Source organism: Coregonus lavaretus (assembly GCF_964263955.1).
Source record: "Coregonus lavaretus genome assembly, chromosome: 9".
Classification (NCBI taxonomy): Eukaryota; Metazoa; Chordata; class Actinopteri; order Salmoniformes; family Salmonidae; genus Coregonus; species Coregonus lavaretus.
In genome coordinates this window covers 29,679,366-29,707,266 of record NC_139996.1, presented here as the reverse complement: position 1 = coordinate 29,707,266, position 27,901 = coordinate 29,679,366, and the positions used below count along the sequence as shown (strand labels likewise).

The following is a 27,901-nucleotide window of genomic DNA, read 5'->3' as shown; positions in this document are numbered from 1 at the left end:
TCAGTGCTTTCTTTACTGAATGCCCTCAGAGAGGATATCATATTTGATCTATTGCTGAGATGGCTTTACAATTCAAAGATGTATTTTGGGTGAGTCACTGTAACATACTGACTAACCACTTTGATGCTCAATCTGTATGATCTCTATGGTTAAGATGGGTGAAGGTTATTTTTTAGAGGCTATCAGCAGAGACAGTTAGCAAAATTATTTACTGCTTGATCCAAACTGTTATTTACATTTTAGTCATTTAGCAGACGCTCTTATCCAGAGCGACTTAGAGGAGCAATTAGGGTTAAGTGCCTTGCTCAAGGGCTCATCAACAGATTTTTCACCTAGTTGGTTCGCGGATTCGAATCACCGACCTTTCGGTTACTGACCCAATGCTCTTAACCACTAGGCTACCTGCCATTAGGTTATTGCGAATACATAACAGCTGAGACATTACACCCGCTTCAGATGCAGTACTTTACTAAATTAAACATAATATTTCTCATTGGCTCTCAGATTGTCGTCTTTACAAATGTGTTTGTTTTATGGCCTTAGCCAATTTATTGACTAAAACTTTATTTCAGATGCTATGATGAAGAAATGTATTTGTGTAATTATTTTATGTGGAAACTTGCTCTTCAGTGTGTGGTATTAATAAATGTACTGGTGTATCATGTAATTTATCTAAATAACTAGGCCCCATTTTTGTTAAATAGTCGCTGACAAATGTTCCACACAACTTGGTTATAACTCTCTTGGCTGGATTGCTTGTTTCAGAGTGTCGGTAATAGTGTTAAACCTTTCCTCTATGCTGAGCTTCCTTTAAAACCAACCCAACCGTAAAACAGGCCAGGCTCCCCACTCTTTCTGTCTTCGATCTTCTGACTGTGATGCATTGTCAGAACTACAAAGCTACAGACAGCTTCTGGGTTGATTTGCATTGCAGGCTCAGTACCATAATCCCCTTCTAACCTTTGCAAATTAAAATGAACACATGAAATTCATTCACTTATTGTACATGTTTTCTTATTACTTTGTATGAAATATTGTTGGCATTGAATTATGTTTGGTATTGTATACTAATTGTGTAATACAAGTACCAGTATATGGCATTCTGTATTGTACATTTTATTTATTTTGGCCTTCACATAGTACACAATCATGTATAAGCCAAAGTTCAGCCAACAGAACACAGTCAATGGTTTGCTGTTGATACATAAGGTGGTTGACAGTGGAATCATTTCTGATACTGCTAACTACGTGATGACCAACTACTGTTTATGGTTGTTTTCCTGTGGAAACTGGGTGTTATGTACTGTAAGGTATGAGTGATACAGTGTGGGCCCAGCAACATCCCCACTGAAGGCCTACAGTATGTGATGTGTCATATAACTTGTTTATAACGTTCACTTGCACTAGCATTCAATACTATTATGTACACAGCATCATGAAATCATTTTGTTTTGCCAAACACCATAAAGCTGGAAAAGTAAAAGTTTAAAAAAGATGAATAGTTGCTTGGTTGCATCTATATTTTGAAAATGACTTTCTTTGGACCTTTATATTTAAACAGTTTATTTGAGGTTGCTAATATAATGGTATGATTCTGTATGGTTGTAGGGAGTGGATTTCATCAGTAATGTGGGATATGAGGCTCTCATCCAGAGACTCTGTGAGGGTCGACGAATGTGCAAAGATATGGAGGAGCTCTTGAAGATGAGGTAGTCCTACATTGTGTATGAAATTATATTATGCCACAATTATAAGTTAAGAAATATTGTGTTTCCATTGGATAGGGCATCTGCAGAAGAGAGATATGGCAAAGAGTTGGTGATGATTGCACGCAAGGCAGGGGGACTCTGTGAGATCAAGTGAGTGGCTCTGCTCTCAAGATTCATGGAAACTAAATACCTTACGTTTTGGTGGAGAGAGAGAGAGGTATGTGTGAAATGAATGTATCTGCACATTCTCACAGTTATTTTCTTTTCACAGCACTTTGGGAGCATCCCTTGACCAACTCAAAGTCCGTAAGTAGAACACAACTTCAATTGTCCACCTGTTAGCTATGCAGCGGCACTCTACTTCATCCCAGATTTGTAATGTTGTCTAACCTCATGTTTTGTAGAAATTGAGAACATTGGAAATATACATCTACATCTGTCTGGGATGTTAAAGGAAGAGGTCAAGAGGATGGAACAGTTCAGGGAGCGACAGAAAGAGCAGAGAAAAAAGGTTTTTGTTTGACATTTATAGTATTCACCCACATGAGGAAATTGTACAGGGGTTTTTACTTCTCTCTGACAGACAGGGAAGTAATGTGGCTACTATAATCACCCTATAATGTTTCCAGAATTACTGGAAGGTTTGAGTTGTCCCACCTAATGTGAATACCCCAATCTAAACACTGTAGTGAGGTACAGTACATAGACTTCTTTAAGTTAGTTTCTCAGGTCATATTCTAGGAACCCTGCATGTCTAAAGACATGCTATTGTTAGCTCATGGTGTTGAATATCTACATATATTGTACTATTATTTCATATACTTTGATTTCAAATGTTCATAACCATTTGCTGTTTTCCATGATAAATGACAGAAAGAGTATCAGTGGTTAGATTAGATCAATCCACTATTGATCTGTAATTGATCAGCTATTTGTGCATCAGTCATAGTATACTTTCCTCTGTCTCAGTTTGAAGGCATCATGGACAAGGTTCAGAAGATGAAGGTGTCTTTATACAAGAAAACAATGGAGGTGAGCACAGTTCCTACCAAAAACCATCTTCATTTCTTTATCTGTATGCTCATTTGTGTGACGTCAAACCCTTAACCTTATAGTTATGTTTGTCTGTGGTAGGTAGGGCTTGATGCCTGGGCCTTGAAACGTTCACATTAAGTAACTCAATGTGTCAAGGTTATTTTAGCTTTACTTACAAAGAACCTTTGGTTAGTATGGTTCAAGAAAACCATAATGTTTTTCTGTCAGGCAAAATTATATGCCAGTAAGTGAATTGGTTATGTACACAAAAAAAACAAGGCGCACCACCAAGCAGATAGAAATGGAAACAAAGAGGGCCATTAAAGTCAAGAGAGAGGATGAAGGAGAAAGACAAGAGCTGAGGAAGGAGTGTAGAGGTGGAACAAGCTGAAGTGTAAATGTGAGTGCACAATATGTACTGTAGATACACAATGCATACAAAGCTATGTGGACACCCCTTCAAATTACTGGATTTGGCTATTTCAGCCACACCCGTTCCTGACAGGTGTATAAAATCGAACACACAGTCATGCAATCTCCATAGACAAACATTGGCAGTAGAATGGCCTTACTGAAGAGCTCAGTAACTTTCAACGTGGCACCGTCATAGGATGCCACCTTTCCAACAAGTCAGTTTGTCAAATTTCTGCCCTGCTAGAGCTGCCCCGGTCAACTGTAAGTGCTGTTATTGTGAAGTGGAAACATCTAGGAGCAACAACGGCTAAGCTGCGAAGTGGTAGGCCACACAAGCTCACAGAATGGGACCACCGAGGGCTGAAGCCCGTAGCGCGTAAAAATAATCTGTCCTCAGTTGCAACACTCACTACCGAGTTCCAAACTGCCTCTGGAAGCAACGTCAGCACAATAACTGTTCGTCGGGAACTTCATGAAATGGGTTTCCATGGCCGAGCAGCCGCACACAAGCCCAAGATCACCATGCGCAATGCAAAGGGTCGGCTGGAGTGGTGTAAAGCTCGCCACCATTGGACTCTGAAGCAGTGGAAACGTGTTCTCTGGAGTGATGAATCACGCTTCACCATCTGGCAGTCCGACGGACGAATCTGGGTTTGGCAGATGCCAGGAGAACGTTACCATAGTGCCAATTGTAAAGTTTGGTGGTGGAGGAATAATGGTCTGGGGCTGTTTTTCATGGTTCGGGCTAGGCCCCTTAGTTCTAGTGAAGGGAAATCTTAACCATACAGCAAACAATGACATTGTAGACGATTCTGTGCTTCCAACTTTGTGGCAACAGTTTGGGTAAGGCCCTTTACTGTTTCAGCATAACAATGCCCCTGTGCACAAAGCGAGGGCCATACAGAAATGGTTTGTCGAGATCGGTGTGGAAGAACTTGACTGGCTTGCACAGAGCCCTGACCTCAACCCAATCGAACATCTTTGGGATGAATTGGAAAGCAGACTGCGAGCCTTCCCAGAAGAGTGGAGGCTGTTATAGCAGCAAAGGGGGGACCAACTTCATATTAAAGCCCATGCTTTTGGAATGAGATGTTCGACGAGCAGTTGTCCAGATACTTTTGGTCATATAGTGTGTGTGAATTCTGTGGCAAGCTGAGGAAGTGCCTCTCAGCTAAGCAAATCCTGCACTGTCTGATGTATCTTAGTCTCTCTGCTTACAGATTGCACTTTATGTTCCTCATCTTGCAGCAGCTTCCTGTAAAGTTTAAAATAATAACAGCTGTCATTATCTAATAATTGGAGGTATGTACATTGTGTAGTTTTGTAAACCAGACAAGAGGTTTCCTTTCTGTGTGTCCTTTCCCTCCCAGTCTAAAAGGTCATATGACCAGAGGTGCAGAGAGGCGGATGAGGCAGAGCAAGTTGCTGCGAGGATGAGCAGAGTAGCTACCACCACATCCAAGCAGGCTGAGAGGGTAAATCACTTTACTCTTCCCATCCACACTGGACAACACATCTACTAACCTGACAATGGGAACAAGGCTTAGAAATAGACCATTAAGTTGAATGAAATTAGAGCATAGTACTCCCTCTGAGTACTTGTGTAAGATTGACCTACAACTACTGTATGTTCAGTCTGTACATGTTTAGAATTGTTGGAATAATTACAAAGGATGTGTATTGCAGAGGATGTTAGACTTTCATCATAGAGTGAATGTAAACACGCATTCTGCACTGTTGCTGTGTGGGACATTAAGTAAAACCCTTGTTCATGGAGATTAACGCAACCTTCCCCTTCAACTGAGTGTTGAAATAGAAAGGATTTCCAATTATGTCATTGGAAGATAATTTCCGTACTCTTTAGTACTGACATTTATGCAATTGTTTCCTGTCAGTCACAGTAAATTCCTGTTCTTTTGCAGGTGCATAACAAGTCTAAGCAGTGCAGGGAGGCAGCAGGAGAGGCAGGTAAGGGATACTAGGCTAGTGAGCTCTTATCTTTTCAAATGTTTTTCTAAATACTGTCGCTCTACTACGAATAAAGGCAGTCTATGACTTGGTTAATAAAAAAATTACGATTAATCCAGTAAAAATTAATGTATAGAATTTATTACACGAGACAAAATTCACAAATTCTACAGCACAACGGCAGTCATGTCTTAAGTGTAAAACTAACAATGTCTCAATAATCCATGCCTTCTGGGAATGCTAGAAAGTCCAAAAGTTAGGGGCGGAGTTAGACAGTTGGCTGTCAGAAGTATTACAATGTGGTAAATTTACTTTTAATCCGTCTGCTTGTATATTTCAAGACATGGCATATGAGGATGCAGTGAGCTACCCGATGGGTTGGACAATACTTTTCTCGTCAAACATCTTGAAAAAACGTGTATACTTAAACTGGAAATCAACCAATCCTCCATCGTTAACACAATGGAAATGTCAAATGTTTTATTATCTAAATGTTGAAAGTGCGTGGGCGACGGAGAGAAACAAAATGGAGCAGTTTGAGGCCATGTGGCAGAGAGTGATGCGGGCGCTGGAGATGAGGTTGTGAGGGAGCAGGAGGGTCAGGTGTGAGGTCGTTGATGTTTGTGTGTCTGTATGCTGTCATTTGTTTGTGTATGTTTTGTAATATAAAAATAAAATAAAAGGTGAGGTGAGAGAAACATAAAGGACTGTGTATTATCTGAGTACCACCTTTTCTTCTTTGTCTGCAGAAAAACAATACAGGTCAAACATTGAACAGCTAGACAAGATTCGTCAAGAATGGGAAACTACACACGAGAGTATTTGTGAGGTACATTGAGCCATATTCTGATGTTAGTCCTAGCAAAGAATTCCAGTTGGATTGTACAGTATGATGAGACACACTTTTCTTAAATGACGTAAATATTTGCTGTTAGACCAGCTGCTGGTCCACAGATTGTTGTAAAAAGGGGATGTCCATCCTATACAGATTAATCATACAATGGAGATTTGGTTTGCAGGTCTTTCAGCAGCAGGAGGGAGATCGTATCAACATCCTGAGGAATGCCATCTGGGTCCACTGTAACCAATTCTCAATGCAATGTGTCGAAGATGATGAGGTTGGTGAAGTTTGTCTTCTCTTACCATGTTGTACTATAATCCAGTATGTAAGACAATATACAGAATTTGTATCAACTGTACCATATAGAAGCTATAATAACTACTAGATTATAACTGGTCTGTAGAGCTGATTAGTAATGAATAAAGAAAGTAAATTGAATGTGTTTGAGCCGTGCCCCAAATGTACTTTCAGTGTTATGAAGAAGTGAGGAAAACTCTAGAACTGTGTGACATCACTGCAGATAATGACTGCTTTGTTGAAATGAAAAGCACTGGCTCAAGTCCACCAGGTAAGTACAGTACACCACCTGTCCAGTTTGCTGGTTTGTGTACATGAATATGTTCCAGGTCTGAACATTTCAATATTATCTCTAAACTCTTTAAATGTCAACTTAGTAAAACATTGATGAGAATAGAGTGCCTTTGGGAAACTATTCAGACTCCTTGGATTTCTTCATATTTAATTGACATTTTTTGTCAACAATCTACCCAAAATACTCTTTAATGGCAAAGTGGAATAATACAAAATAAATAATAATAATAATACAAAAGTAATAACTAAAATATAGTCATTGCATAAGTATTCAGCTCCCTGAGTCAATACATGTTATAAACACCTTTGGCATCGATTACAGCTGTGAGTTTTGTTGGGTAAGTCTCTAAGAGTTTTGCACACCTGGATTGTGCAATATTTGCCCATTATTCTTTTCAAAATGTTCAAGCTCTATCAAGATGTTGGGGATTATTGCTATACAGCAATTTTCAAAACTTGTCATAGATTTTCAAGTAGATTTAAGTCAAAACTATAACGTGGCCACTCAGGAACATTCACTGTCTTCTTGGTAAGCGACTCCAGTGTAGATTTGGCCTTGTGTTGTAGGTTATTGTCCTGCTGAAAGGGGAATTCCTCTTCCAGTCTCTGGTGTGAAGCAGACTGAAGCAGGTTTTCCTCTAGGATTTTGCCTGTGCTTAGCTTCATCCCGTTTCTTTTTATTCTGAAAAACTCCCCAGTATTTGCCGATATCAAGCATACCCATAACATGATGCAGCCACCACCATGCTTGAAAATAAGGAGGCAGTTACTCAGTGATGTGTTGTGTTGGATTTGCCCCAAACATAAGGCTTTACATTTAGGCCAAGTATTACTTTACAAGATCCATCCTCAGTTTTCTCCCATCACAGCCATTGAACTCTGTAACTGTTTTAAAATCACCAATGGCCTCAGGTTAACATCCCTAAGCAGTTTCATTCCTGTCCTGCAGCTCAGTTCAGAAGGACAACTGTATCTTTGATGTGTCTGGGTGGTTTAATACATAATCCACAGCATAATTATTAACTCGACCATGCTTAAAGAGATATTCAATGTCTGATTTGTTATTGTTACCTATCTACCAATCACTGCCCTTCATTCTGAGGCTTTCGAAAAGCTCCCTGGTCTTTGTAGTTTAATCTGTGCTTGAAATGCAATACTTAACTGAGGGACCTTACAGAGGTTGTATGTATGGAGGACAGAGGAAAGTGTTAGTCATTCAAAAATCATGTAAATCGTGTCAGAAATATATTTGCGATTTTCACTATCACAATTATCGGCGCAGTTGCTGGCATTGGCACAAAGGGGTTGGGTTTTGATGAGTCTTGGCCCCTCACTGGCCAATCAGAACGTGCTTCATGGTGAAATATGTGGCTTCAAGTTGTGTATTTACAGTATTTCATGTATTGCCTTGGAATCAATTCCAATGTTAGTCCCTTAAAGTTTGTTAAATGGCTTACAGAAACGAAATAACAAAATGTAGACCTATCTTTGCTAAATACATTAACTTGAACCCATTTGCAGTCCACATTGTTCCAAGTAATTACATGGGCTAGGCCTACTGTAAATTGCATTATGGCTGAGCATGGACATGCCAAACATTTTCAATAAGCAAGGTTTAAATTAATTATTAATAAGGCCTGCAAAGAGAATGAATAATTATAATCAAATTCTACAGGCACCATCATTTCTCCCCGTGGGCATGTAATATTAAAAGAACGCAGACTATAGACGGTTTTACTCACATCCAAAACTGGACCTGCTTGGCTAAAATAATGTGGGCCTGCTTACAATGCATGGATAAAAAGGGAATGTCCACCCTGCCCATCTGAGCGCAAGCTAGTTGATATAAGACAGGTAAATTGCCGAACCTCGAGTTAGGGCTGAAAATGCCAGTGCGGCAGTTTTTACATGACAAAATATACATGACAAAATAAAGTGCGTTTGACACTCGCGCCGCCTTAACGGCAGCCGAAAATAGAGGCCTATGTAACTTATTTTACTCCTGAACTAATTTAGGCTTGCCTAAACAAAGGGGCTGAATACTTATGCAACAACTATTTTAGTTATGAATTCTTTATTTTAATAAAAATAAATAAAAGAAAGTAGATATAAATCCATTTTAATCCCACTTTGTAACACAATAAAATGTGAAGAAATCCAAGGGGTCTGAATACTTTTGCAAGTCACTGTATGTGGCCACATGGAGAAATAATGTGTTCCCCCTTTGTTTGCACTTTGCAGTGCACCCACCTCGCTGTGATACACACTTTACTTAGGCCTTGGGTGAGTTTGCTTTGCTAAATGCCTGTGGTTTATTCCCAGCTCCCATTGTGTTTGAGAACTATTATGAGGGGGAGCCCTCGACAGACAGCAATGGCGGTGCCTGCTTTGTAGGAGGAGTTATGAAGAGGTTAGAGACACTTATAAATAGTTTTTATTGCACTACAACAATGCATATTTGAAATCATGCAACCATCAAAACAACATCTTTACAATGTGAAACAAAATAAGTTCTGTTTAATTACTTTTAGGTTTTCAAACCTTTTGCAAGGGAACTCAACGGCTGGCTCTAAAACAAACGTCAATGACTGTTCACAGCCACTAGCACCACCTACTGGTATGTATGCTGCAAAAATTACTGTAACTACACTGAACAAAAATATAAATGCAACATGTTAGATGTTGGTCCTGTGTTTCATGAGCTGAAATAAAAGATCCCAGAAATGTTCCATACGCACAAAAAGCTTATTTCACTCAACTGTTGTGCACAAATTTGTTTACATCCCTGTCAGTGAGCATTTCTCTTTTGCCAAGATAATCCATCCACTTGACAGGTGTGGCATATCAAGAAGCTGATTAAACAGCATGATCATTACACAGGTGCACCTTGTGCTGGGGACAATAAAAGGTCACTCTAAAATGTGCAGTTCTGTCACAACACAATGCCACATATGTCTCTTTGAGTGAGCGTGCAATTGGCATAGTGACTGCAGGAATGTCCACCAGAGCTGTTAAAACGTTGTTTTAGAGAATTTTGCACCCAACCGGCCTCACAACCGCAGACCACGTGTAACCATGCCAGCCCAGGACCTCCACATCCGGCTTCTTCAACTGCGGAATCGTCTGAGACCAGCCACCCAGACAGCTGATGAAACAGTGGGTTTGCACAAACGAAGAATTTCAGCTCAAACTGTCAGAAACCGTCTCAGGAAAGCTCATCTGCGTGCTCGTCATCCTCACCAGGGTCTTGACTTGACTGCAGTTTGGCATCGTAACCGACTTCTGCGGGCAAATGCTCACCTTCGATGGCCACTGGCACGCTGGATAAGTGTGCTCTTCACGGATCAATCCCAGTTTCAACTGTACCAGGCAGATGGCAGACAACTTGTATAGCGTCGTGTGGACGAGCAGTTTGCTGATTTACATTTACGTCATTTAGCAGACGCTCTTATCCAGAGCGACTTACAAATTGGTGCATTCACCTTATAGCCAGTGGGATAACCACTTTACAATTTATTTATTTAATTTTGGGGGGGGTAGAAGGATTACTTTATCCTATCCCAGGTATTCCTTAAAGAGGTGGGGTTTCAAGTGTCTCCGGAAGGTGGTGAGTGACTCCGCTGTCCTGGCGTCGTGAGGGAGCTTGTTCCACCATTGGGGTGCCAGAGCAGCGAACAGTTTTGACTGGGCTGAGCGGGAACTGTGCTTCCGCAGAGGTAGGGGGGCCAGCAGGCCAGAGGTGGATGAACGCAATGCCCTCGTTTGGGTGTAGGGACTGATCAGAGCCTGAAGGTACGGAGGTGCCGTTCCCCTCACAGCTCCGTAGGCAAGCACCATGGTCTTGTAGCAGGGGTGACGTGAGAGCACTTGGGGAGGTTGAACACCAGACGGGCTGCGGCATTCTGGATGAGTTGTAGGGGTTTAATGGCACAGGCAGGGAGCCGAGCCAACAGCGAGTTGCAGTAATCCAGACGGGAGATGACAAGTGCCTGGATTAGGACCTGTGCCGCTTCCTGTGTAAGGCAGGGTCGTACTCTCCGAATGTTGTAGAGCATGAACCTACAGGATCGGGTCACCGCCTTGATGTTAGCGGAGAACGACAGGGTGTTGTCCAGGGTCACGCCAAGGCTCTTCGCACTCTGGGAGGAGGACACAACGGAGTTGTCAACCGGGATGGCGAGATCATGGAACGGGCAGTCCTTCCCCGGGAGGAAGAGCAGCTCCGTCTTGCCAAGGTTCAGCTTGAGGTGGTGATCCGTCATCCACACTGATATGTCTGCCAGACATGCAGAGATGCGATTCGCCACCTGGTTATCAGAAGGGGGAAAGGAAAAGATTAGTTGTGTGTCTTCTGCGTAGCAATGATAGGAGAGGCCATGTGAGGATATGACAGAGCCAAGTGACTTGGTGTATAGCGAGAATAGGAGAGGGCCTAGAACTGTGCCCTGGGGGACACCAGTGGTGAGAGCACGTGGTGCGGAGACAGCTTCTCGCCACGCCACTTGGTAGGAGCGACCGGTCAGGTAGGACGCAATCCAAGAGTGAGCCGCGCCGGAGATGCCCAGCTCGGAGAGGGTGGAGAGGAGGATCTGATGGTTCACAGTATCAAAGACAGCAGACAGGTCTAGAAGGACAAGAGCAGAGGAGAGAGAGTTAGCTTTAGCAGTGCGGAGAGCCTCCGTGACACAGAGAAGAGCAGTCTCAGTTGAATGACCAGTCTTGAAACCTGACTGGTTTGGATCAAGAAGGTCATTCTGAGAGAGATAGCAAGAGAGTTGGCTTAAGCATAAGCTACGGATAACGAACACAATTGCATTTTATCGATGGCAATTTGAATGCAGAGAGATACCGTTTTTGTTAAGGTATATGTGACCAACAGATGCATATCTGTATTCCCAGTCATGTGAAATCCATAGATTAGGGCCTAATTTATTTATTTAAATTGACTGATTTCCTTATATGAAATGTAACTCAATAAAATCTTGTTGCATGTTGCGTTTATATTTCTGTTCAATGTAAATACATTAAGTGTGGTACTTTTCAGTGTGTGTAGGACTGTCAATAGAAACAATTTTGTGGACAGGGTAAGGGAGATCATGTTTTTCCACAGTCATTACATTGTTACTTGTCAGGTAAAAACTGAGACTGAGAGGATCACGATGTATGTTATTTTTCTATGCTCCCTCATAACAATGCATTGTGTTGATCTTAAAGGGAAAAGTCTTGTTCCAATCATAATTTGGAAACAGTAATAGCCCATAACTTTATCATGTAGGTTTTCCATCTATTTATTTGACCACCAGGGGGCACAAACATCTGAATTCAGGTCAACTGTCCCTTAACCTAACGTAGCAGGCGATGAAATACGCCTGAGCGGAGTTCCCCCTTCTGTTTTTCAGGGGAAACTAAAATTAGGTTAGAAATACTGTATCCCTGAAATCCAGAAACGTCCGCTTTCTGCCATCGCTGCTAAGGGTGACTGTCCCTTGGCGTAAAAGTATATGTTTGAGCAATATTAAGCAGGGTCTGACATCACATGGGATTACTTTTTCAGTTGTCAATAGAGGTAGTAATGATGTTTCAAACTGCCAGTTGCTTGACCCAATAACTGATTAATCTGCTTGCCTCTATGTGTAATCCTTAGCCGACACATCAGATGGAGTGTACGCCTCCATTCCTGGATTTCAGCGAGTGGAGCCAACCATCTCTGAGAGCAGAGAGGAGTACCAGGCTCTATATGACTATGTGGCTCAGGTCAGAATGCGCTGACACTCTATATGCCTGCATTCAACATATAGGCCTACACTAATAATGAGTGGATTCACGTTTCTGTGACATTTGAACCACAACTTAACTAACCCGGCCTTGTCCTTGTCCATCTCTAGGGTGAGGACGAGCTGTCCATGTTTGCAGGGGAGACGGTTGTGGTCATTGAACAAGATCTGGATGGCTGGTGGACTGTGGAGAGAAACGGCCTGTCAGGACTGGTCCCTGGATCCTATCTGGCCAAAGAATGAACTGTTCTTGGCACAAGTAATAAGGCTGTAGGGCACATAGCATATCCCCACCCCGCATGTCTTAGTTTGACTATTTTCTCTAAGCCTTACAGCGCTGATAATGTTCTCATTCTTGGCTATATGTGTTGTTGAGTGACGTTACTGACCTGAGACCATGGCTTTATCTAATGATGGAGATTATTCACTTATGTATTGTCAAGATGGAAAGACTTGCACTTACCTGTTTTACTTTCCTCTCGAGTCTACAAGCACCACAGTTTGTGGGTCGTTACACAAATAGATTACATTTTGCTTCCCTATGATATTTTAAGTAGAAATTGTGCAATAATATAGAATTTTAAAAGCCTCCCAGCTAACAATTTTAGGGAGAGAGAACATTTTTGTAATGTTACCTGTAATGTTCCCGTAATGTTTGAGTGTCCAGTTTTCCGTTAGTTAAGGGAATATTCTATCTATGTTAGCATAAACCTTCTGAGAACCTTTTTAGCATGTTTTGGTGTTAGTTAGGAGAACATTCCCTTAATGTCAAACAGAATATACCCAGAACGTGGTTACCACATTCTAAAAATATGCAATGTTAACGTTCTAGATACGTTTCATGAGAACATTCATGTGCCCAGTTTTCTGTGGATTAGGAGAATATTCCATCAACGTCCCACCAAACATTCACAGAACATAAGATATTAATGTTCTAGACACGTTTCATGGGAATGTTGCAAGAAACGTTCACCCCCCCCCCCCCAAAAAAAAAAATTACACATCATGCCTTGTTACTGTTGCCAAGCCAGTCAAGGTCCTGATTGGTGAACCATTAGGAATATCATTAGGAATACTCACACACAGTCCTTTTAACTTACATATTTGTCACACTTTGACAATCATGCTTACATTGTGCATGTTCATTTATACAGTAATTATTATTCAACAGTCCTCACCTGGGATTTGAACTCACAACCACTTGGTTTACGTTACACTGATCTTCCTGCTACGCCACCATGTCCGTGTCATGTATCGGTTAATCTGACTATTCTCATCATGCACTTTGAAGTAAATCTCAGCTCTGTTAAAAGTACATTCAAGAAAACTATTTTATTGATCCTAGTGATTCAGGACTATCATTAAAACAGGTTAACATGCCCCACCCACATTAGACAACTACACAGAAAGCCCTTAAATTGTTGAAATAAGAAAATAAAATCAATTACATTTAAGTCATTTAGCAGATGCTCTTATCCAGAGTGACTAACAGTTACAGTTATTTATTTTTTTCCTATTTTTTTTCCCATACCCCCTGTGGGAAACGAACCCACAACCCTGGCATTGCAAACGCCATGCTCTACCAACTGAGCTACATCCCTGCCGGCCATTCCCTCCCTTACCCTGGACGACGCTGGGCCAATTGTGCGCCGCCCCATGGGTCTCCTGGTCCCGGCTACGACAGAGCCTGGATCAATGATGAGAATAGTCCGATTTAACTGACACCTAACATAGACATGGTGGAGTAGTGGGAAGATCGGAGTACTGTGAACCAAGAGGTTGTGAGTTCAAATCCCAGATGAGGAGTTGAAAGCAGTTTGTGTGTCCCTGACCTTGCCCAACAGACAAAGAGCTACGAATGGATAGTTGGTTTACCAATCAGGGCCTTGATTGGCTCGGCAATAGTCACAAAACGTGATGTGTAACATTTTTTTGGGACCATCAGGCGACGTCGTGACAACTGATACAAAGAAATGTTCCTGCAACGTTCCCATGAAACGTGTCTAGAACATTAATATCTTATGTTCTGAGAACATGGCAATTATATTCTGTGTATGTTTGGTGGTACGTTGGTGTATTCTCCTAACCCATAGAAAACTGGACACATTAATGTTCTTGCAACATTCCCCCTAGAACATTAATATCTTAAATTCTGAGAACATGGTAACCACATTCTGGGTAAGTTCTATTTTACATTAATGGAATGGTCTCTTGGAAACATTCCTTGCACATAACGGGAACATTCCTATGAAAACATTAGTTAATGGCCTACTGAGACTCAAGGGAATGTTCTCTAAAGTAGTTGGAACGTTTGTTGTTAGCTGGGCTGTTATATTAAATGAAGTGCCCCTTTAATATAGACCTCAGATTTTTTATATGAATAAAGACTTGCTAAAGTGCCAAAAATCATAATTTTGACATGTTCCTCGTCATGTTTTTCCGACTTCTAGGAAGATTGTACCAGAAATGTTGTTGTCTGAAGAGATAGCCTTGAATTGTACATCTTATCTCATACAATCGTTGGTTCCTGTAGGTGCTGGGTAGAGATATGAGGAGGAGATGGTCATGACCCCCTCCTCAGACCTTTTGGCAGAACACCCAGAATAAGTTCTATAAATTAAGATAGGAGACAGTGCCAGTCACATGCAGAAACCAACCCTATGAACCATGCCTATGTAGCTTTTTTGTATAGTCGTATAGAAGAGAACTGGTCCTCTGTAGCTCAGCTGGTAGAGCACGGCGCTTGTAACGCCAAGGTAGTGGGTTCGATCCCAGGGACCACCCATACACAAAAATGTATGCACGCATGACTAAGTCGCTTTGGATAAAAGCGTCTGCTAAATGGCATATTATTATTATTATTATAACTAATGGGACTACCCCGGCAGAGCTCCTGACAGACGTGTACTATGGTGCATTAAGTTTGTTGGAACCTCTCCAGCTTGCTGATAATAAAGAATGATTCATTTGAGTTTGACTGAGTCCCTGGTGGTAATTTCCACTACAATTTTGCGTCACGGAAATCAAATCAAATCAAATGTTATTGGTCACATACGTGTTCAGCAGATGTTATTGCGGGTGTAGCAAAATGCTTGTGCTTCTAGCTCCGACAGTGCAGTAATATCTAACAATTTCACAACATATACCCAATACACACAAATCTAAGTAAGAATTAAGAATATATGGACGAGCGGCATGGACTAAGATACAGTAGAATAGTATAGAATACAGTATATACATACATTGAGGGAAAAAAGTATTTGATCCCCTGCTGATTTTGTACGTTTGCCCACTGACAAAGAAATTATCAGTCTATAATTTTAAAGGTAGGTTTATTTGAACAGTGAGAGACAGAATAACAAAACAAAAATCCAGAAAAACGCATGTCAAAAATGTTATAAATTGATTTGCATTTTAATGAGGGAAATAAGTATTTGACCCCTCTGCAAAACATGACTTAGTACTTGGTGGCAAAACCCTTGTTGGCAATCACAGAGGTCAGACGTTTCTTGTAGTTGGCCACCAGGTTTGCACACATCTCAGGAGGGATTTTGTCCCACTCCTCTTTGCAGATCTTCTCCAAGTCATTAAGGTTTTGAGGCTGACGTTTGGCAACTCGAATCTTCAGCTCCCTCCACAGATTTTCTATGGGATTAAGGTCTGGAGACTGGCTAGGCCACTCCAGGACCTTAATGTGCTTCTTCTTGCGCCACTCCTTTGTTGCCTTGGCCGTGTGTTTTGGGTCATTGTCATGCTGGAATACCCATCCATGACCCATTTTCAATGCCCTGGCTGAGGAAAGGAGGTTCTCACCCAAGATTTGACGGTACATGGCCCCGTCCATCGTCCCTTTGATGCGGTGAAGTTGTCCTGTCCCCTTAGCAGAAAAACACCCCCAAAGCATAATGTTTCCACCTCCATGTTTGACGGTGGGGGATGGTGTTCTTGGGGTCATAGGCAGCATTCCTCCTCCTCCAAACACGGCGAGTTGAGTTGATGCCAAAGAGCTCCATTTTGGTCTCATCTGACCACAACACTTTCACCCAGTTGTCCTCTGAATCATTCAGATGTTCATTGGCAAACTTCAGACGGGCATGTATATGTGCTTTCTTGAGCAGGGGGACCTTGCGGGCGCTGCAGGATTTCAGTCCTTCACGGCGTAGTGTGTTACCAATTGTTTTCTTGGTGACTATGGTCCCAGCTGCCTTGAGATTATTGACAAGATCCTCCCGTGTAGTTCTGGGCTGATTCCTCACCGTTCTCATGATCATTGCAACTCCACGAGGTGAGATCTTGCATGGAGCCCCAGGCCGAGGGAGATTGACAGTTATTTTGTGTTTCTTCCATTTGCGAATAATCGCACCAACTGTTGTCACCTTCTCACCAAGCTGCTTGGCGATGGTCTTGTAGCCCATTCCAGCCTTGTGTAGGTCTACAATCCTGTCCCTGACATCCTTGGAGAGCTCTTTGGTCTTGGCCATGGTGGAGTTTGGAATCTGATTGATTGATTTCTTCTGTGGACAGGTGTCTTTTATACAGGTAACAAATTGAGATTAGGTGCACTCCCTTTAAGAGTGTGCTCCTAATCTCAGCTCGTTACCTGTATAAAAGACACCTGGGAGCCAGAAATCTTTCTGATTGAGAGGGGGTCAAATACTTATTTCCCTCATTAAAATGCAAATCAATTTATAACATTTTTGACATGCGTTTTTCTGGATTTTTGTTGTTGTTATTCTGTCTCTCACTGTTAAAATAAACCTACCATTAAAATTATAGACTGATAATTTCTTTGTCAGTGGGCAAACGTACAAAATCAGCAGGGGATCAAATACTTTTTTCCCTCACTGTAGGTCCTTAAAAAGTTGGTGCTAGCTTATCAGACATTTACATTTTAGTCATTTAGCAGACGCTCTTATCCAGAGCGACTTACAGTTAGCGCATACATTATTTTATCGAACCCACAACCCTGGCGTTGCAAACGCCATGCTCTACCAACTGAGCTACATCAGCTCAATATTCGGTACTAAAAACATTTACTTGGATCTACTTCAAGTTTAGACACAGTTCCACGTAATGGAAACAGATTATTGTTTTAGATGACATTACCTTCTTACTTAAATCCCTGGTGTTACCCAACCTATAGAATTAAGTAATAATAACTGGAAATGGTCAAAAATGTATCTTATTCAATTATTCATACCTCTGTCCCAAATGTCCAACTGTGTCCCTTACAGCCTGTTTGAGTTCAGTGAGTCCCACTCACTTTCACTGGCGGCTAATCTATTTGTCCACAGGAAGCTTATCTCTAACCCAAACACCAGATGGTGGCCTCTAATTGAATATCAGTCCCAAGGCTCAATCCCTCTGTTCATCATGTGACCTTGTATAGAAACCTCAGCATCTTCAAATTACTAAAATATGGCATTATTAAAGTGCTATCTGAAAGCCACTAATAACATATTACCATTCACATACTGTCAACACTCATTAAATTTGACATCAACTGATAGATCATGAGTACCATGAATCTTTCCACTTTACCTTCTTTATCAATGTCTGTGTTACTTTCACTAGTCTACATGTTTCCTTCAACTAGAACCCTCCTACTTTTTCCAGTAGAAAAAACAATTCTCAATCACTACTGCTAATACACACGGATCACTCTCAAACAATGTTCTGCTTTTACCCCTATTGTAAGGTTTAAAAACAAAACAAACATGATAACAATGCCTTCCAATAAGGATAAAGTTTTCATTTGAGTCTCCCCTAACAATGTTACTCTATATATTTATTACCAATTTCTGTTGGATATTCACTTTCTGCTTCACACTTATTAAATGTCTATTATTTTAAGATGAACATATGCGCCGAATTTATAAAATACATCGGCCAATTCAGAAGGGAAGAGAAACATTGGAGGAGTGATCTTGGGAGCTTCCTTTTTAAGGTAGCTCTCGAGACTAGAGTTTCTTTCTGCGATCAACATTTATTATAACTGGGCTAGCACTGCCTTTCAGTCCACTGTAAATGGAGTGCTCTGTCCATAATAAGTCTGGCACCTGAGACAGGATAGACTGGGCCTTAAGTTTAATTAACAAGTCTCTACATGTTCAACATTCATTGGTTCTATTTAACAGGCCATGGGTTTTGTTTCTAAATGTGTTACTGGGGTGGAGGAAATCTCATAAGCGTTTATAGTTTTATTGGTTAGGGGTAAGTCAAGTAACGTACCTTTACCAATATAATATAATATAATATAATAATATGCCATTTAGCAAACGCTTTTATCCAAAGCGACTTACAGTCATGTGTGCATCAATTTTTACGTATGGGTGGTCCCGGGGATCAAACCCACTACCCTGGCGTTACAAGCGCCATGCTCTACCAATTGAGCTACAGAGGACCACAGCTGTCTGTGTGATTACATACAGCCGGGAAAAACTATTGGATATCAGAGCGGCAGTAACTCACCAGAACTACCAGCAATACGACCAGGAATACGACTTCCCTCGAAGCAGATCCTTTGTTCGAACCAGAGGCCGACCCAAAACATCGCCGGTGGAGGAGAGGCACTCGAGGCGGCCTGCTGGTTCGACATAGGAGGTGCGTACACCACCCACCGCTTCTGAGTATATTACTCGCTAATGTTCAGTCTTTGGATTACAAAGTTGATGAGCTCAGGGCAAGGATTTCTTTCCAGAGAGACATCAGGGCCCGTAACTTACTTTGTTTCACGGAAACATGGCTGTCTTGGGATACTCTGTCGGAATCGGTCCAGCCAGAGGGATTCTCAGTTCATCGCGCAGATAGGAATACATATCTCTCCGGGAAGCAGAAGGGCGGAGGTGTGTGTTTCATGATTAACGACTTATGGTGTAATTGTAGTAACATACAGGAACTCAAGTCCTTTTGTTCACCCGACCTAGAATACCTCACAATCAAATGCCGACCGTTATAGCCACGGCCGTTTATATCCCACCTCAAGCCGATACCACGACGGCCCTCAAAGAACTTCACTGGACTTTATGCAAACTGGAAACCACATATCCTGAGGCTGAATTTATTGTAGATGGGTATTTTAACTAAGCAAATTTGAGGACTAGGCTGCCGAAGTTCTATCAACATATCAACTGTAGTACCCGCGCTGCTAAAACACTAGACCACTGTTATTCAAACTTCCATGATGCTTACAAGGCCCTCCCCCGCCCTCCTTTTGGCAAATCTGATCTCGACTCCATTTTGCTTCTCCCTTCCTATAGGCAGAAACTCAAACAGGAAGTACTTGTGCTAAGGACTATTCAACGCTGGTCTGACCAATCGGAATCCATGCTTCAGGATTGTTTTTATCACGTGGACTGGGATATGTTCCGGGTAGCTTGTGAAAATAATTTTGACGAATACACCGATACCGTAACTGTGTATATCAGGAAGTGTATAGGAGATGTTGTACCCAATGTGACTATTAAAACCTACCCTAACCAGAAACCGTGGATAGATGGCAGCATTCGCACAAAACTGAAAGTGCGAACCACCGCATTTAACCATGGCAAGGTGACTAACAGAGTATTTATTCACTCCGCAAGGCAATCAAACAAGCAAAACGTCAGTATAGAAACAAAGTGTAGTCGCAATTCAACGGCGCAGAAATGAGACGTATGTGGCAGGGTCTACAGACAGTCACGGACTACAAAAGGAAAACCAGCCACGTCGCAGAGAGCGATGTCTTTCTTCCAGACAAGCTAAACACCTTCTTTGCCCGCTTTGAGGATAACACAGTGCCACCGACGCAGCCCGCTACCAAGGACTGTGGGCTCTCCTTCTCCGTGGCCGACGTGAGTAAAACATTTAAACGTGTTAACCCTCGCAAGGCTGCCGGCCCAGACTGCATCCCTAGCAGAGTCCTCAGAGCATGTGCAGACCAGCTGGCTGGTGTGTTTATGGACATATTCAATCTCTCCCTATCCCAGTCTGCTGTCCCCACATGCTTCAAGATGGCCACCATTGTTCCTGTACCCAAGAAAGCAAAGGTAACTGAACTAAACGACTATTGCCCCGTAGCACTCACTTCTGTCATCATGAAGTGCTTTGAGAGACTTGTCAAGGATCATTTCACCTCTACCTTACCTGCCACCCTAGACCCACTTCAATTTGCTTACCACCCCAATAGATCTACAAACGACGCAATCGCCATCACTCTGCACACTGCCCTATCCCATCTGGACAAGAAGAATACCTATGTAAGAAGCTGTTCATTGACTATAGCTCAGCATTCAACACCATAGTACCCTCCAAGATCATCATTAAGCTCGAGGCCCTGGGTCTGAACCCCGCCCTGTGCAACTGGGTCCAGGACTTCCTGACGGGCCACCCCCAGGTGGTGAAGGTAGGAAACAACACCTCCATTTCGCTGATCCTCAACACTGGGGCCCCACAAGGGTGCATGCTCAGCCCACTCCTGTACTCCCTGTTCACCCATGACTGCGTGGCCAAGCACGCCTCCAACTCAATCATCAAGTTTGCAGACGACCCAGGCTGTTTGACTCCATTTTTAATATTTAAAAAAACAAAAAACGTTGAATTATTAACTCTAAAATAGCAATCCTTTGATTATGTGTATAGATGTATATTTCAGGAGGTTTCCCACACGAGCAATCTATGCTGTATTATGTAGTTCTATAATTAGTGCACTATAAATGCTTTGGATCACAATTTGGCCTACTAACACAATGTGAACTCTACAGAATGGCTCGACTTTATAGGCTTCATCGCAACTAAATACAATACAATACTTATTTGGAAACCCCACAAGCAGCTGTCCGTTTGTGACTCAAGACAATCACATTACAGTGCAGACTGATCCAACTAGTTGAGGCATCTGGTCATTAAGAGCCTGACTCAAAGTCCCAATCTACAAATACAATTACTGTGTAACTGTTAGCTGATGCATAAGAGAGAAACTCTGCAAGTAGCTAGCTATTTGTAGCTTTAATACAGACAAGGTACAACTGGCCTATGGCACCCCTGTACCCAATTCAAGGATCTAATGACAAGGTTTGTCCCAATACCATATTAAACAAGATTGAGATAACCCGATCATCTGACTCTGTGTTTAACCAAAAGCATGGCTACACAAATCACTTAAAGCCAGGTCTCCCTCCCCCTGGGAAAGAGGTGAACTTTAACCCCTTTCCACAAAAGTGGTTTAGGATGTGACTCCATGGCTCTGCCAATGACAAAAGCTCTCAGACAATTAGTGTTTGAACATCAGGGTGCTTTGTCTGGAGAAAACCATACAGCGCTAATGTCCACACAAGAGAGGCATGGCTATGGTCTTGGTTGTGTGCAGAGAAATGTGAGCATATCTTTGTGAAATATATAAATAAATGAAACTACAGAATCTTCTGGCTGGAATACAGTTTATTTATTTGATAAAGTTCCCCCCCCGGTTTACGTTTCTCTACATGACTACATTTCTTAAAAATCTATTTTAAAACTAGGCCTACACATCATGAGTGTGCTCAACTCCACACAGAAAGTATAACAGAACATTTTAGTAACAGTGCATGTGGATTAATCAAATGCCCACATTTGAGCAAAGCAGATCAGTTAATTTGACTGCACTTTGGTTACTGCCCATTCCTGGTGGGCCGATGCAGTGCCATTGATTTGTATACTGTCTATAGTTCCACTGCTTCTTATCAGAAACAGAATGGTGCTGCTGAAGGGTGAGGTCTGGACAAACAAAGCAGTAGCACAAGGCAACCTCATACACACAGGGAATCTTCAACTCAGCTATTTACATGATAGATTTAAATATTTATAAAATATTCCAAAGCCATACACATATTGCAAACTGACATGAGTAAAGTATTCAGTCCACATTTCAGTAGGTTTATCATCCACAGAGGCCTCATCCTTGTGTACCTCAAAACAACAAGGGGTAAAACTTAAGCGCAACAAATATCATTTGTCAAATATCACAGAGCAACAAATACAGTGAGGGAAAAAAGTATTTGATCCCCTGCTGATTTTGTATGTTTGCCCACTGACAAAGAAATGATCGGTCTATAGTTTTAATGGTAGGTTTATTTGAACAGTGAGAGACAGAATAACAACAAAAAAATCCAGAAAAACACATGTCAAAAATGTTATAAATTGATTTGCATTTTAATGAGGGAAATAAGTATTTGACCCCCTCTCAATCAGAAAGATTTCTGGCTCCCAGGTGTCTTTTATACAGGTAACGAGCTGAGATTAGGAGCACACTCTTAAAGGGAGTGCTCCTAATCTCAGTTTGTTACCTGTATAAAAGACACCTGTCCACAGAAGAAATCAATCAATCAGATTCCAAACTCTCCACCATGGCCAAGACCAAAGAGCTCTCCTAGGATGTCAGGGACAAGATTGTAGACCTACACAAGGCTGGAATGGGCTACAAGACCATCGCCAAGTAGCTTGGTGAGAAGGTGACAACAGTTGGTGCGAATATTCGCAAATGGAAGAAACACAAAATAACTGTCTCCCTCAGCCTGGGGCTCCATGCAAGTTCTCACCTCGTGGAGTTGCAATGATCATGAGAACGGTGAGGAATCAGCCCAGAACTACACGGGAGGATCTTGTCAATGATCTCAAGGCAGCTGGGACCATAGTCACCAAGAAAACAATTGGTAACACACTACGCCGTGAAGGACTGAAATCCTGCAGCGCCCGCAAGGTCCCCCTGCTCAAGAAAGCACATATACACGCCCGTCTGAAGTTTGCCAATGAACATCTGAATGATTCAGAGGAGAACTGGGTGAAAGTGTTGTGGTCAGATGAGACCAAAATGGAGCTCTTTGGCATCAACTCAACTCGCCGTGTTTGGAGGAGGAGGAATGCTGCCTATGACCCCAAGAACACCATCCCCACCGTCAAACATGGAGGTGGAAACATTATGCTTTGGGGGTGTTTTTCTGCTAAGGGGACAGGACAACTTCACCGCATCAAAGGGACGATGGACGGGGCCATGTACCATCAAATCTTGGGTGAGAACCTCCTTCCCTCAGCCAGGGCATTGAAAATGGGTTGTGGATGGGTATTCCAGCATGACAATGACCCAAAACACACAGCCAAGGCAACAAAGGAGTGGCTCAAGAAGAAGCACATTAAGGTCCTGGAGTGGCCTAGCCAGTCTCCAGACCTTAATCCCATAGAAAATCTGTGGAGGGAGCTCAAGGTTTGAGTTGCCAAACGTCAGCCTCGAAACCTTAATGACTTGGAGAAGATCTGCAAAGAGGAGTGGGACAAAATCCCTCCTGAGATGTGCAAACCTGGTGGCCAACTACAAGAAACGTCTGACCTCTGTGATTGCCAACAAGGGTTTTGCCACCAAGTACTAAGTAATGTTTTGCAGAGGGGTCAAATACTTATTTCCCTCATTAAAATGCAAATCAATTTATAACATTTTTGACATGCGTTTTTCTGGATTTTTTTGTTGTTATTCTGTCTCTCACTGTTCAAATAAACCTACCATTAAAATTATAGACTGATCATGTCTTTGTCAGTGGGCAAATGTACAAAATCAGCAGGGGATCAAATACTTTTTTCCCTCACTGTAACAAAAAACCTTGTTTAAATCACCATTTAAGAATCGGCTTGTAGCTTTTTGAAAAAAAGTCAAAAACACCAACTTACATAGCATGTAAATAAATAGGTTTTTCACCACTTCACCCATCACCATTGTGGAGTATGAGCCACTGTGTGAGGAGCTTTTCAACTTACAGAAGAGGAAACCTGAGCTTGGGCAAGCCAGTGAACCATCCCCCACTGACAAAGCCATCAGCCTAGGTGTGTGTTCCTCTTATGCGTAGGTTCCCCCTGTCATGAGAAGCTCGTAGGCAGGGTCACGGCTCCTACGGCACAGCACCACACAGGCACACAGCATCCCAAATACCTAGGAAAGGAAAACATCAGGGGTTGAAGCGTTTTGTCATCCATGTCTTCCATCCATACCTTCCTGAGGATGTCGCCTGTCAGCCTCTGACCTGGACACTATGCTAACTACTCTCCCAGGAAAGGCTGAGCACTGAGCAAGGACACAAAGCTACTACATCAGCAGCAAACAGGGAAGCTTCTGGGTCAAAAGCCTCTAGAATGACTTCAAACCAGAAAATTCACATCCACACACACTCATCAGCCCATAAAATAAGAGAATGTAATGTTGATGAAATGCAGAGGTGACATTAAAAGGAAGCATCTACAGTATATTGATAAACAGCTATTTAAATGTAGACTAGGACCATTTGCTGTCCTGGGGTTTTAAGCTGGGTATCTGTATTGCACTTTGTGACAACTGCTGATGTTGAAAGAGCTATATAAATACATGTGATTGATTTGTATTTAAATAATGAATGACAGCGCTTTAACGCAGCTCTCTGTCATGCAGCTGCCCCCTCATTGTAGTCAAATGAAAGGAATGAAAAGGGGTCAATCTAGCAAATGACATGCCATCTTAATCCACTGACAATTTCCCACGGCCTACAGAATCTGATTATTAACATTTTATAACAAATCAAAGTAACTAATATATCAAGTCAATGTAAATTGGCTTGGGACACCATTTTTCCTTTAGGCTCCATTTAGCCTAGTTTGAGATGACCTTGTGGCTATGCTATTTCCCCTTTTCCAGAAATTCCTAGATGCATTTTCCCTGTCCCCATGAATCAATCCCCTCTAGGCCCTGTCCCTTGAGGCTCTGCTGGAGTGTGGTGGGGGGGTTGACATAATAATGGCATACCCAGGCCCACTCAGCCTCCATAATGAATCACTTCATGAGTCATCATAGGGAGGGGGTCACATGATGGAACAACACATCCCTTAGTTGAACGAAAGAGAGCTGATGGAATTGGTTCTGTACCTGAATTGCAGCGAACGTCAGTGCAGCCCAGATTACATACATCATTATCTCCTTTAGTTTCTTCACAACAAGGGCTTCACATCCCTGGAGACACAAAACAATACATTGTGTAAGAGAATCAATGTGTATGTTATGTATGAGAGCAAAGCATAGGTATGTATTGGACAATCTCTTACCTCTGGATAGAGGTCTCCAGGACGGGCTAGAGAGCCTGTACAGTTGCTGACATTAGGTTTGCAGCAGCTCACTGGAACACTGTTGTTTCGAGACTCATTAAACCAGCGTGTGTTCATCCAGTCTGAGTAAGTGTGAATCCCACAACAGTGGAGCTGCAGGCATGAGAAATGGTGATGGTTAATACTAGATCATTTCAATACAGCTTTAAATAACTTAAAAACTGTTACACAAAACATGAATTGCCCAAGTTACATTATATCTCTCTCACCTGTCTTTGCACGTAGTCAATGGCACGGCTTGAGGCATCTGTGTTTGTGCCATTGTACTCATTGTACACCTTCTGGATGGAGTGATTGACTTCGTCTTCAACCTGTAAACAGGTTCCTGAGATTAGAATGTCCATCTTACACAACCTTATTACCACTTAAGATAGCACTTTTCCCATTCATGGGAAGACTAAATATAAAAATACATAAGCTACTATGTTTTCCATAGAGAAAATTGTTAATATTGTGGTTGAAAGAAAAACGTTTCACATAGGAACATATCCAGAGAGTATTGTTATCCTGAACAAAATCTGATTTTCACAAACGTAACCTTGATCAATATGTACTTGACTTACACACCTTTGATCTGTAAATATAACCAAGAACCACCACTGCCACTTCCGTCACAAACACCAGGAGGAGAATGATGACAAACTGTGGCGAAAAGAGGAAGAATTAAACATAAGAAACTCCTGAAAATACAAAGGGAGAGGATTTTAAGATCTCTAGCATTCATAAGGAATAAAATGCACATTTAAATCAATAAAACTGTAATGAAGGATTATCCAACATGATACAAAACAACATAAGCTCTCTGTAGCCTGAACTAGGTTATGTATTTAGTAATCAGTCTTCTGGCCAACAGGATTACTGAGGGAGTACTGAGCCCAGTTTGAATGCTGTAGAAGTAGGTGATAAGGCAACATTCACTGCAGGGCTCTACAGTGCAACCATTTTACTTGCATAAGCGGCCAAATATTTTGCTGTGCGACCTGGAATGTTTATTTAGGCGCACCAGTGTGCTAAAAAACAAACAAAAAATATACTTTTTGCAATGATTACTTCACCGTACCGCAGCCCCTGAGTGCCATGGGGAATACACTGAGCGCAGAGTCATGACCGGCATGCTTGCACCATTACTACAAAGAAAACGGCTTGTTACCTCATATTTTTCATTGTGCTCCTAAATTTCTTTGTGTGATCCTACATTTTTCAACTTAGGTGCACACGTGCTCCCTGTAAAAAACATCTGCATAGAGCCCTGCACTGACCGTTGCAAGCCCACAGTGGCTTTCTCGTATTGTGGCACAGCATCCAATAAGACCGATGATGAAAAGGAGGCCTCCAACTGCAATTATGGACACAGCAGGGATAAGGGTGTACACATCCTCAAAGAAGTGGTCGTAGTCATCATAGGTGATGAACACGTAGGCTCCAACATAGCACAAAATCCCTGCTGCTGCCTGTATGATGGGGGGGAGAGAGTATTAATAACACAAAAAAGCATATTAAAAAAAAGAAAAAGGTTAAAATGAGTATCGCCTCTCTGATGGTCCCTCAGAGGTTGTTAGGCCTAAATAATCAGAGGCCAATCTTTAGCGTGCTATGGGCTAAGGATGGGCCAAAAGGCATGTTTGTCTGACACAAAAGCATACAACTATTAAAACCATCCCATTGTCATTATAATAACTCAATCCTTCAATTGGAATTATTTGATTGCTCACTAACTGGCGAAGACCAATACAAAGACCATTGTGTTTATTGATCTCTCAAACCTCATTTCCTAACATATGGAAGTTTAGAAAAAGAGCTGCCAACAAACACTTTATGTTGAGGACCCACTTACAGTATGGTTATCAGGCTACAGTATAATTTTATGGGAAGGGGCATTAAACATTTTTTTTTTTTTTAAACAGGGTTAGACTCCAGGCAGTGCCTTTCGTCCTGGGACAAAGGGGGCACAAAAGCCCAGCATGAAACTCCCTGATTCTAGCCGCAGTAGCCAAAGCAACCAGACAAAGAAAGACAGAGAAGGAAAGGAAATGTTCAGCTAGCTAACGTTAGTTAAATATAAAAGGGATAGCAACATGACTGCAATAACATTGCATTTTGTAGTAACCCAAAGGCCCAAATTCTCAAACAGTATATTTAAGATAAAGATAGACAAACAGTCACATGGCCTAGGTTGCCTTGAATGGTAGTAACTAGCAGGTTGCTAGCAAATGTGCTGCGTATAATGTTGTGGTTGAGATTTTGCGCACTCGAACGAAACAGTTGTCGTTTTAACTTACCCAAAAAATTAGGTTCAGAAAGACCAGCACCGTCTTTGATGAGGTAATACCACACTGCCCCATGTTTAAAACAGGTATTTTCTATTATTATAGTAAAAACGTATTCGTGAATTAGCTGGCTATGTCCTCTTGCGTTTGCAATCCATCACCGACTGGAGT

General features: G+C 41.9%; 2 protein-coding genes across 3 annotated transcripts; one reads left to right on the top strand and one right to left on the bottom strand.

The window, feature by feature from the left end:
* pstpip1a (proline-serine-threonine phosphatase interacting protein 1a) lies at positions 1-14,733 on the top strand. The gene is made up of 15 exons (XM_084169494.1): positions 1-89; positions 1,609-1,709; positions 1,785-1,859; positions 1,981-2,015; positions 2,114-2,220; positions 2,679-2,741; positions 4,529-4,633; positions 5,081-5,126; positions 5,876-5,955; positions 6,146-6,244; positions 6,439-6,535; positions 8,881-8,968; positions 9,090-9,175; positions 12,203-12,312; positions 12,444-14,733. The coding sequence occupies exons 1-15, from the start codon at positions 60-62 to the stop codon at positions 12,573-12,575; spliced, it is 1,254 nt and encodes a 417-aa protein (XP_084025620.1). The 5' UTR covers positions 1-59; the 3' UTR covers positions 12,576-14,733.
* tspan3a (tetraspanin 3a) lies at positions 8,975-27,899 on the bottom strand. 2 transcript variants are annotated; one of them, XR_014613772.1, is made up of 9 exons: positions 27,743-27,899; positions 26,723-26,914; positions 26,031-26,105; positions 25,673-25,774; positions 25,404-25,556; positions 25,228-25,311; positions 24,093-24,264; positions 12,418-12,516; positions 8,975-11,182 (listed from the first exon to the last, which is right to left on the bottom strand). XR_014613772.1 is itself a non-coding variant. In XM_084169495.1 (7 exons), exons 1-7 carry the CDS (start codon positions 27,803-27,805, stop codon positions 24,172-24,174), a joined length of 762 nt encoding a protein of 253 aa, XP_084025621.1. In that variant the 5' UTR covers positions 27,806-27,899; the 3' UTR covers positions 24,074-24,171. The 2 variants fall into 2 exon arrangements, 1 of the variants encoding a protein (XP_084025621.1); XM_084169495.1 differs by lacking the exons at positions 8,975-11,182; positions 12,418-12,516 and having other exon boundaries at positions 24,074-24,264.
* Positions 27,900-27,901: the final 2 nt, after the last annotated feature.